Below are 12,023 nucleotides of genomic sequence, written 5' to 3' on the forward strand. Positions count from 1 at the left end.
GGAAAAATGCAAAGGTGACACATGACCACTTGTGGGGTTCCACTCTTGATTTTCTGTTAGGGTTTACTCCCTTAGCCTTGGTCTCTCTCGAGACGCCCACAAGGCAGTGGGGTTGTTAGCTCCTATCCCTGAGCAGAGGCCCTAACAAGTAAGCTGTGTGATTTCATGGAGGGAGTGGGAAGGGGTGATGGGCACTAAACAATTGGTAATGAATTGATGCTAATAATAATGTTTCGTATGGGGCTTGTCTGGATGGCTGATAGGGAAGATTTGTCGGACATCATATATAACTTGGGAGGAACCAACATGACATTGGCCATCCAGAGACGATGAAAGAAAATGCAGTACTTGTGGTATCATAGCACTCGGTGTAAACTATCTAAATAGAAGGGGACTGGTGTTGAATTGAGAATAAGTGTTACATTTAGTCTTATGTCTGCATGATAACGAGTGATGAAGATGTTGCACGTTATACTACTGATTGGGAATAATATTTCTTGGAATAAACTCTGGCAAAATTGAACCCTAACAATTATGAGGCCCGCAGATACAAAGCTGTAGGGTCACTTTACATCAGGCAAACTGACATTAACATGATAAGGCTACGCAGTTGAACATGAACAGAGGGTCTGCTTTGAATACACTTGTACCAGTACCAGAGATGCTGCCTTTTACACGTTAGAATCAGTTAGATCAACAGGGAGCTGGAAAAGAAGCACTGTGGCTTACAAATCATCACAAAACGCGACTAAGTTGTGTTGTTCTGAATTTATGACCCACATTAACAATACATACACATGCCAGTGTAAAACTGCGGCTCAGGGAACACGCCAAGCTGTGTAACAGCATTAATAATACTAGCGGGTGAATGAAAAGGCTAATTACATTTTAATGACAAGCAGGAAAGTAATGATTTGTAGTTGTGGATGAAGGATTTGGAGTACAGTTGAAATGTATTCGTGGAAATATCAGTCAGACAAATCCAACATTGTGGTGGTATTGAGCAAAAAACTGTAAGTCAGGTTTCCTGGGAAACTTCAGAATTTCCCGTAAGGGAGAAAAGGGAGACTCCTCGGAATAAGGACGGTTGGAACAAACCCTGTTCTGAACACTAAACAAGCCACACATATGGCAGCGACACATAGGAAGTGGAAAGGGGACATGCACTGTGATTATCAGGGACAGACGTGTGGTGTGATTTTCCTGCATTGATAAAACTAACCATGAAACTAAGAAATAACACAACACCTAAAGAAAATAACTGTCTGATCCATTAAAACAAATATTAATGCATCAGAAATTGAAGCATGGAATACATTTATTTAACAATAGGCGACAAACGTTCGCTATCTCACAGAATCACACAAGCCCTCTCACCATCTCCATCTGCTGGTGTCCCTGTCTCACTGCAGTTACTGTCCCCCTCTCACCATCTCCATCTGCTGGTGTCCCTGTCTCACTGCAGTTACTGTCCCTCTCACCATCTCCATCTGCTGTTGTCCCTATTCCCCTGCAGTTGCTGTTCCTCTCTCACCATCTCAATCTGCTGGCATCCCTGCCTCACTACAGTTACTGTCCTGCTCTCACCATCTCCATATGCTGGTGTGCCTATCTCACTGCAGTTACTGCCCCACTCTCACCATCTCCATCTGCTCGTGTCCCTGTCTCACTGCAGTTACTGTCCCCTTTTCACCATCTCCATCTGCTGTTGTCCCTGTTTCCCTTCAATAATGTCACCCTCTCACCATCTCCAACTGCGGTTGTCCCTGTTTCCCTTTGGTTACTGTCCCCCGCTCACCATCTCCATTTGCTGGCATCCCTGTCTCACAGCAGTTACTGTCCGGCTCTCACCATCTCCATCTGCTGGTGTCCTGATCTGACTGCAGTTACTGCTCCCCCTCACAATGTGGAACTGGTGGTGTCCCTGTCTCATTGCAGTTACCGTCCCATTCACCATCTCCATCTGCTGGTGTAGCAGTTTCCCTGCAGTTACTGTCTCCCTCTCACCATCTCCATCTGCTGGTGTCCCTGTCTCAATGAAGTTACTCGTCCCCTCTCAACGTCTCCACCTGCTGGTGTCTCTGTCTCCAAACAGTTACTGTGCCCCTCTCACCAGCTCCATCTGCTGGTATCTCTGTCGCACTACAGTTACTGCTCCCTCTCACCATCTCCATTTGCTCGTGTCCCTGTTTCTCTGGTTACTGCCCCTCTCACCATCTCCATCTGCTAATGACCCTGTCTCAATGCAGTTATTGCCCTCTGTCACCATCTCCATCTACTGGTGACCCTGTGTCACTACATAAACTGCCTCCCTCTCACGATCTCCATCTGCTTGTGTCCCTGTCTCAGTGCAGTTACTGACCCCCCTAACCATCTCCATCTGCTGGTGTCCTTTTCTCACTGCAGTTACTGACCCCCCCCTAACCATCTCCAACTGCTGGTGTCTCTGTCTCACTGCTGTTAATGTCCCCTTTTGCCATCTCCATCTGCTGGTGCTCCTGCCTCACTGCAGATTCTGTCCCCTCTCACTATCTCCATCTCCTGGTGCTCCTATCTCAGTGCAGCTACTTTGCCCCCTCTTACCATCTCCATCTGCTCGTATCTTTGTCTGACTGCTGTTCCTACCCCTCTTACCATCTCCATCAGCTGGTATCCCTGTCTCACTGCAGTTACAGTCCCCTCTCACCATCTCCATCTGCTGGTGACCCTGTCTCACTACAGAAACTGCCTCCCTCGCACCATCTCCATCTACTGGTGTCCCTGCCTCACTGCAGTTACTGTCCTCCTCTCACCATCTCCAACTGCTGGTGTCCTTTTCTCACGGCAGTTACTGTCCCCCCTCACCATCTCCATCTGCTGGTGTCTCTGTCTCACTGCAGTTAATGTCCCCCTTTGCCATCTCCATCTGCTGGTGCTTCTGCCTCACTGCAGCTTCGGTCCCCCCCTCACCATCTCCATCTGGTGGTGTTCCTATCTCGCTGCAGCTACTTGCCCCCTCTCACCATCTCCATCTGCTCGTATCTTTGTCTGACTGCTGTTTCTACCCCTCTCAAAATCTCCATCTGCTGGTGGCCCTGTTTCTCTGCAGTTACTGCCCCTCTCACCATCTCCATCTACTGGTGTCCCTGTCACATTGCAGTTACTGTCGCCCCTCACCATCTCCATCTGCTGGTGACCCTGTCTCACTGCAGCTACTGCCCCCTCTCACCATCTCCATCTGTTTCCGACCCTGTCTCACTGCAGTTGCTGCCCCCTTTCACCATCTCCATCTCCTTGTGTCCCTGTGTCACTACATAAACTGCCACCCGCTCACCATCCCCATCTGCTGGGGTTCCTGCCTCACTGCAGTTACTGTCCCAGCTCACCAGCTCCACCTGCTGGTGTCCCTGTATCACTGCATACACTGCCCTGTCTCTCCATCCTCATCTGCTGGTGTCACTGTCTCGCTGCAGTTGATGACCTCTCTCTCCATTTCTTAATCACTGTGATTGGCTGCTTTCTCCGTTTTACTGTGGTTCCAAGTGGTCTTCGTTCAAGTCCAGCTGAGCTTTTCAGGTTGTCTTTTTGATAAACAATTAATGAATCATCTGCAGAGCAGGTCCCAGGAGAATAGGTCTGATTAGCAATAAAATATAGTCTCAGAATTAGATTTAAGTTCAATTCCGGGCTCGTTGCAGTGGAAATGTGATTTAGTTCCAGTGTTTGACACCCTTCAGTTCTTTCTCTGATTTCACGAATTTAACATTGAGATTGAGAGGGTATTTCACCGCCTTCTTCAGCTCCTGTCGGAATTTAGTCTGGGTCACAGCATAAATACATGTGTTGGTGCAGGAACTGAGAAGCTGCAGCATCTTTGATGTGTGATCTGTTATAAAGACAGGGTCAGTGTCGGAGTAAAAATACCGAATATGTGTCATTCGCCTATAAGTGATATACACAATCCGGCTCACCCACAACAGTATAAAACTGCCGGATATACTGATGAGTAAAATAATTGATTTTCTCCGATTATCCATCTCTGGGTCTTTGTGATTCTCTCCATTACTGTGGCCCCGGAATCCCTTGCGGACTTTACTGGAGAATAAAATACGTCTGACCGTCAGAACATTGAGCAGAAAAATCAGAAAGACCGGGACACAAGGAGTTAAAATGTAGTGAAACAATTCAAATGCGGCCCATAGGGGGGAAGTAAAGAAGCTGGGCTTAATGGTACAACCCATGGGAACATTATCAATAATGTACTTTGGTTTATAGATAAAGTACCAGGTGAGAGACTCTAAACAGCCCAGAGCACTCACTGTTCCTACAACCACAGCCGCTGTTTTCTTGGTGCAATATTTTGTTTTTAGCTTCTCACAACAAATGGCCACAAATCGATCAAAGCTGAAAGCGACTGTGAGCCAGACAGAAACAACAGTGGCTGCAGAAAGCAGAACGATAATGATAGTACACACGGGGGTAATTCTCAGGAATGAATCCTGGATATAAATTAAAACAATCCAACTCAATATGGGATCAGTGATAACGACCAGGAGATCAGACACTGCCATTCCCACCAGGTAGACAGTGATACATTTGGAGAGTCCGCACTTTCCTCGGGACAAGACCACAATCGCCACCAAGTTAACTGGAAGAGAGAGAAAAGGAAGCAGAGAAATTACTGATCAGACCTGGAGACAAAGCAGCAGTCTGACAGGATCTGGGCTGAAATTTCCAGCTTTGTTGCTGCATCGAACAGTAAAAACTGATTCACTGACCTGGGCAGTGTTTTGTCACAGTGAAATGTTTAAAACACAATTATTAAGAATGAATTGGGAAATTGAGACAGAAAGTGAATAAAGTCAACACTGGATCCACTGGAAGTACTGAGTGAGAATGCAGTGACATTGGGGAAATGAGAAGGTGTTTTACAGAGATGGAATCCAATGGGTTAAATGGGAATTTGTCTCCAGGTTTGGGGAGAGTGGAAGGTGCCGATGGTTTGTTGCTGTGGGTTCAGAGAGCCGCCAGAGGCTGGTACAACATGGGAAAAGACTGAGAGCTGCTGCGGTGAGTTGGCCTGGGATTTATTTCGAAGAGGCAACTGGAGGATGAGACAGTGAGTGAGATTGGGAGGGAGAGAAGGAAAAGAACATGTTGGAGATGGAGGGGAGACAGGAGCAGATGGTTTGGGAAAATGGATAAAATGAAGCAATGGATGAGGAGACAGAGGATTCAATACATTGAGAGGAGAGGCTGAGATTCATACGGAGAGACTGCAGTAGAGTGTTAGAGGAAATGTCAGCTAGAGATCTCAGTAGCACAACTCAATTAATACATTTAAACAGTAATACCTGCGGTTATTGGTGTTGGAGAACAGTTCATTGGTTGTCCAATATAGTAAATATATTTAACTTGTACAGGCAATTAAATATAAATTTAAATATATTTCTGATATCGGCCTCGTTCTTTATTGAATTCAGCAGTCACAGAGTTTTTAAAGTGTAGTATTTAAATAATGAATTACCATCAGTGAAGAACTGATTCTATTCTGTTTATTCAGTCAGTAAGTAAGGAATCGGAACTTTTTGCAAAACAAAATAAATATCTGACAGAAATAAACACTGAGGATCAAGTCCAACAGTAAAATTAACACACTGCTGCTTCTTTCTCTTTCTCTTTCCTTCTGCTTATCACTTTCCCTCGGTTTCGTTCTCCCTGCTTCTTTTCTCCTTCCTTCTCTCAGTCGCCCTCCCTATCTCTCCGATGTGCTCACACCCTGCAAACTGTTCCTTAAAGCCGCTTTTCACATACAATTTATTCCTAACATTCTGTGCCTGTGTTCCGCTCCCCAGCCCTGTGTTCAATGATTCTATTCTCAGAGTCAGTTCATTTAATGGTGAAACCTCTGTGAATAATTTAAAGTGTCTACAGGTCACCCAAGTCTCCACCTGCTCACCCACACTCTTCACTTCATCAACAATACATGGAATAAACAGGATCGAAAGTTTCTTCCAGACAAACCTCACAATCATTGAAATTCCTTCTCCTGGAATTATAAAGTACACTGTTAGAATGTGGGATTGTTTAATTAATAAAACACCGACATCAGCGCTGCAGCTGATAATCTACAGATAAATGGAAAGACTCTGGATTCCAACTGATAGAGTGTAAACCAATAAAAGATCACATCAATACTTTCAGTTTTACAATGTAGTCCAGTGACAGTGAAGGGTCCGCAGTGAAGCAGAGAAGGAGATGTGAAAGAGTCAGCAGCAAACTCAGTTCGGTAACCAGACTTCTGAAGCAGCGTCAGACACACACAGAATGAAATAATATTTTATAACAGTGATAACCAATAAATATATTGAAATCTCTGTTACATTGCTCCATATTAATAGGGATGGAGGACATTGTAACACTGAGACCGTGAGATATCTCATTATCAAGCATCGCAAAACACATCCCAAAAAAATTCCAGGACTGGTTAGATCCACATCATGAAACTGTTAAAATCTCCTGATGGTCTGCTTCTTGATCCTAACAAAGACATCACATTCAACGGCATTCAATTCACAGAATAATGCAGCAACAATGCCAGGGTTAGTTAAACCAATGTCATTAAAGACATCATACAGCTCCAGTCAGACTGAAAGAGAAGACAATGAGAAGATTCCATCAGTAACCTGCTGGACAAGTACAGGCGGTTGTGTAAAACACACAGTGAGAAATAATACCGAGCACAGCAGTGCAACTAATATCGATTTACACCATTAACAGCTGAGATACAGACTTACCAGGAACTCCAATTGCTGCAAGTACAGGATAATAAATGCGTTCTATCTGATACATTACTGGATATCCCATTTCTGAGAGAAGCTGAGTTCTGTTAGCCTGGAATCCACAGCTCCAGCAGACACTCTGAGCTGATCCATTCTAGTGGGTCCTGATTTATACAGGGGATAAGTCTCCACTGACACGGTTATACCCCTGATCATTGCTATTAGTTACACTCACCTGAACAAACACATTACATCAGCAGCTTTGACACTGGTAAATAATGTGGTGGATAAAACACAATCATTCCAATGTCAATGACATTTTCTCAGTAAGTCCTCTCTCGGGAATAAACCTGAAATCTGTCCTCATACTGAACGCATGCGACAATTATGAGTGGCATCATTTACATTTTCCCTATTGTTGTATTGACCTTGTTCACTCCTGGCATTTCTATTGTAAATGTAACTGAACTGTCTACAGTGGACACTGGATTCAGGGACGAAAACAATCCCGTTTCACTCTGTTACTGCCTTTTCCCAGTTAAAACGTGAACTTTAAGTCTCTGATTCGATACCACGCTCAGAGTTACAGGCTAGGTATTGATATTGGGGGCAGATACTGTACACGTCCATTGGGGAGGCAGTTGCGTAGCGATAATATTACTGGGATAGTAATCCAGAGGTCCAACACAATGGCCTGGTGACAGGGGTTCAAATCCCAGCATGACAGCTGCTGGAACTTAAATTCAATTAATGAGCAAAGGTCCGCAATTGAAAGCTAGTCTCTGTCATGGAGCCATGAGACTATCATCGATTGCTGTGAAAACCCATTTGGCTCGGTAATTACTTTGTGATGGAAATCAGCCATACTTACCCGGTCTGGCCTGCATGTGGTTACAGACCCAGAGCAATGTGGCTGACTCTTAACTGCTCTCTGAAACGGCCCAGCAAGTTGTCAAAGGCAACAAATGCTGACCTTGTCAGCGGAGCTCACATCACATGATAGAATAAAAGACAAACGTCTACCTGCTATTTCACTGCAGATATTTCCCTGTTTATTCTATAGTGGTTAATGGTTCCAGTAAAATTAGAACTGTACCAACTCCTGACTCCTTTCCTCCAGTTCACTGCTGACCAGACATCCAAAGTTCACTTTCCCTCACTATCAACTGCTCCAAATCCCTGTTTCCATGACCAACCCTAGCCAAGTCCATCTCACCCAACATCTTCAGCCTAACTGACCTGCATTGGATCCCAGTCCTCTAAGTATTTAAAATTTATAATTCTTATCATTGGGTTAAAATTCTTCCATGTCCTCACCACTCCTTATCTTTCAATGGGACTGCCCCGCCAGTTTCCAATATTACTGATCGGATTGTAACCAGAGCATCTCCAGCAAAGGCCTCTCTTCCCACACCAGCACTATTCCCTCTGGAATCCCGGAAATTTGTATTCTTGTTCCCTCCGCTACCACATCCACAGACTGCCTGCTGGTGACATAATCTACAGATATGCAGTGAGCTTCCACATGTCCGCTGACAACACCCAACTGCAGCTCTCCGTCATCTCTCCTGACCCTCCACTTCCTCTGTGTTATCAGACTGTAAAAGTCTGTTTCCTATGAGATGCAATTTCCTCCAATTAAACTTAGTTTAGAACGAAACCTCCACCTTTGGTTTCACCACGAACTCCAGACCGTTGTCATTGATTCCATTACCATTCCTAGCTGTTGTATCAGGCTAAATATGATGTTGCGTAAAATATGCTCCCCATTCATCCCTGACATGAACTTCTGACCTGATGTTGTCTCCATCAGAAATGACACCTCCTTCCACCTCCATAACATCTCCGGCCTCTGTCCCTGCCTCAGCCCATCAGGCACTGAAAAGGATCAACCACTCATCTGTGTAAGATTATTAGGTCCCTAAAAGCTACTAACCAGATTACTAATTGTTAAAATCGAGTTATTGTAAACTAACAATTGACTTATTATTAATGAGGGAGCTCCCCTCCACGTATAAAATGGAGGGCACTCCCCCTCTGCATATCAAATAGAGGGAGCTCCCCATCTATGTATAAAATGGAGGGAGCTCCACCTCTACGTATAAAATGGAGGGACCTCCCTTTCTGCGTATAAAATGGAGGGAGTTACCCCTCGATGTATAAAATGGAGGGAGATATCCTTCTATGTATAAAATGGAGGGAGATCCTTTCTATATAACAAATGGAAGGAGCTCCCCCTCTACATATAAAATGGAAGGCGTTTCACCTGTATGTATAAAATGGAGGGGGATCCCACAGACACCTCACTCACTTTAAAACACTTTTTAACTATTTTTATACCAGCGCCGCGATCGAATATAATATAAACAGAGACATGGTCAAATTCTCTCTTAATTTGTGCATTGGAGTGACGGAGAGAGAAAGGGGTGAAACAAAGAGATGCAACGTTAGGTGGGGCAGTAAGTTGTGAGGAGGACACAAAAAGGCTGCAAAGGAAAATGGACGGGTTTTGAGTGGACATGAAAGTGGCAGCTGGAATATCATGTGGAGAAGCAAGAATAGAAACACAGTACATATTTTCAAATGGTGAGAAACTATTACATGTTGGTACTCAGAGGGATTTGGTTATCCTTGTACACAAATCACAGAAAGTTAACCTGCAGGTACAGGCATCAATTAGCATGGTAAATGGAGTTTTGGACTTTAATGCAAGGTGGTTAGAGTACCGGAGTGAGGAAGTCTTGCTGCAATGGTATAGGGTTTGGTGAGCCCACACCTGGAGTACTGTGTACAGTTCTGGTCTCAGTACTGAAGGAAGGATATACTTGTCTTAGCGGTGATGACAGAGCAAGCTTGAGGGGCCATATGGCCTAGTCCTGTTCCTATTTCTTATGTTCTTATGACAGGAAGGGAGAAAAGGACAAAGAGGTGTTGACAGAGGGAAAGACACAGCGAATGACAGGGCGAGGCCGAGGCCAAGGTGGAGAAGTACTGAGAGAAAGGTGGGATGGATCACACAGCTGAATAGCTCGCTAGATGTCTGCACAGAATTCAGAGGCAGATCTCCAGTGTGCAGTCACTAGGATGGTGTGGTGATGGATTTGAACTCTGTATCCATTGATTTACAGCTGCAAATGTTCCAACTGGAGGAAGCTTCGTTCCAGGTCATTGGTGCCAATGCACTGATGGATTTCTGTTTGAAAAAATATGACCAGGTCGGGGTTCTCTCTGGACTCCCCTAAACCCTCCTGCCAGCCTTTGAATGACTCTTGGATTCACGTCTAAGGGAACTGGTCAATGGTTCTGGTAGAATTTCTCTCTTTACTGATGGGTTAGTAAAGCCGATGGGATCCTGAGCTTTATAAACATGTATCGAGTGTAAAAGTCAGGAAGTGATGCTAAACCTTTATAAAACAATAGTTTGTTCCCAGCTGGAGAATTATGTCCAATTCTGGGACCACACTTTCGGAAGGACATGAAGGCTTTGGTGAATGTATGGAAGTGATATATGAGAACGGTTCCGGGGATGAGATTATTACAGTCACGCTGATATACTCGAGAAGCTGGGGCTGTTCTCCTTGGAGCAAAGCTTAAAAGGAGATTTGATCAAGGTGCTTAAAATCATAAAAGATGGAATTGAATACAGCGAAACAGATGGAATTGGCTACAAGACAGCAAAGAACAAACAGGAAACACAGATTTCAGGAGAGAAAGATGTCACCTGATGTTCTTGTCAGTGGATTCTCTGTCACAGGAGAGGTCATCGCAAATTCTAGAGAAAGAAACATCTCATTAATATCAGTGAAAGAATTTGAGTAAAATAGAGACAAGACAGATGGAAAGCTTTCTGTGTTTAATAAGAAGTGAAATGGTCGAGCAATGTCTTTATGGGAGAGGCCTGGCCTACATTTGACTCCATTCACACAGATAGAGATTCAGATAAATAAAGATATATATTTTTCTGATTTGGAGGATGAATTCATTTGCTGGTTATTCGAATACCTTCAGTCTTGTTATTAGCTATCAGCAGCTGTGTACAATTTCTAATTGCTCTGGTTTGATGTGGGTAAAATTTATGTTTGAAAGGATGGGGTGAATCTTATAACAATCTCCCAGAGATGAAGTGGGATTGAGGGACTGGAGTAAAGGTCAGTAACAGTGCAATGCACTTCACACGACATAGTGACAAACTTTGTTCTGTCAAAGTTTAATAAATCACACTTGTGTTGCACTGTGACAATTGCTGATAGTTTTTCTCACAGGATTGTCGATTGAAGTCTCCTTTATTGGCCGATGTGCAGAATATAAGAGCAGGGAGGTTAGGCTAGAACTATATAAAGCTCTAGTTAGACCACAGCATACAGTTGTAGTCACCACATTACAATAAGGATGTGATTGTACAAGAGAGGATACAAAGGAGATTTACAGAGGATGTTTTCAGGAATGGAGAATTTTTGCTTTGAGGAAAGACTGGACAGGCTGTCAGCCTGAAGGGGAGATTTAATTGAGGTGTAACAAAATGATGATATGTCTTGATAGGGTGGATCGGGAGGACCTATTTCCCTTTGCAGAGGAGTCAATAAGTATAGAGCATAGATTTAAAGGAATTGGTACAAAGATTAGAAGAGAGATGAGGGGTAATTTTTTCACCCAGGTAGGGGACTGGAACTCACAGCTTGAAAAGCTGGTAGAGATAGAAACCTCATCACATTAAAAAAACACTTGGATATGTAGTTGAAGGAATAACTTCTCCACGTCTACTCTGACCCATCGAATACACTCAGAGAAGGTACCAGACAGGTTAGATACGGAGTAAAGCTCCATTTAAACTGTCCCTGGAATGTCGGATTAACCCGGCTCACTCACTGTAACCGGGTCAGCCTCAAGACTCACCTGCCTCAGTCAGTGAGACGCTCCTGTGTCACTTGCCTTAATGTCAGTGGATTCCGGGTTTGGGAGCAGGACAGGCACATGGGATTAGGACGACAGCTCATGTGGAGGATAAGCATCAGTAATGCCTCAGAGAATCAGAACAGGCCAGTGAGACTCAGAAAAGGAAACTTGTGTTGAATTTGTGAGTCTTGCATTGTGGAATGCTTTTGTATTTGGTGAGAATGGTGACCCAGTGAAATGTTGTCTCTATGTGAGGCAGTATGGTCCTGTGTGTACTGTAAACGTGGACTGAAATGACAATGTAACTGATCAATTTTCGGCTGCATGCTATGTCTACAGTTATACCTGCTATCCTGTGAGAATGTGTAT

The 12,023-nt window shown here is 44.1% G+C and overlaps 1 protein-coding gene across 1 annotated transcript; it reads right to left on the reverse strand.

Moving 5' to 3' along the window:
* Positions 1–3,689: 3,689 nt before the first annotated feature.
* On the reverse strand, positions 3,690–6,846 carry LOC137360211 (probable G-protein coupled receptor 139). Its single transcript, XM_068025749.1, has 2 exons — positions 6,777–6,846; positions 3,690–4,627 (listed from the first exon to the last, which is right to left on the reverse strand). Exons 1-2 carry the CDS (start codon positions 6,844–6,846, stop codon positions 3,690–3,692), a joined length of 1,008 nt encoding a protein of 335 aa, XP_067881850.1.
* Between the last annotated feature and the right edge of the window lie 5,177 nt (positions 6,847–12,023).

Source organism: Heterodontus francisci, unplaced genomic scaffold, assembly GCF_036365525.1.
Source record: "Heterodontus francisci isolate sHetFra1 unplaced genomic scaffold, sHetFra1.hap1 HAP1_SCAFFOLD_97, whole genome shotgun sequence".
NCBI lineage: Eukaryota > Metazoa > Chordata > Chondrichthyes > Heterodontiformes > Heterodontidae > Heterodontus > Heterodontus francisci.

Coding starts and splice junctions, on each gene's coding strand:
- LOC137360211 (XM_068025749.1), bottom strand. CDS start 6,846: ATGGGATATCCAGTAATGTATCAGATAGAACGCATTTATTATCCTGTA. Junction 4,628..6,776: donor TGCAGCAATTGGAGTTCCTG/GTAAGTCTGTAT, acceptor TCTCTCTTCCAG/TTAACTTGGTGGCGATTGTG.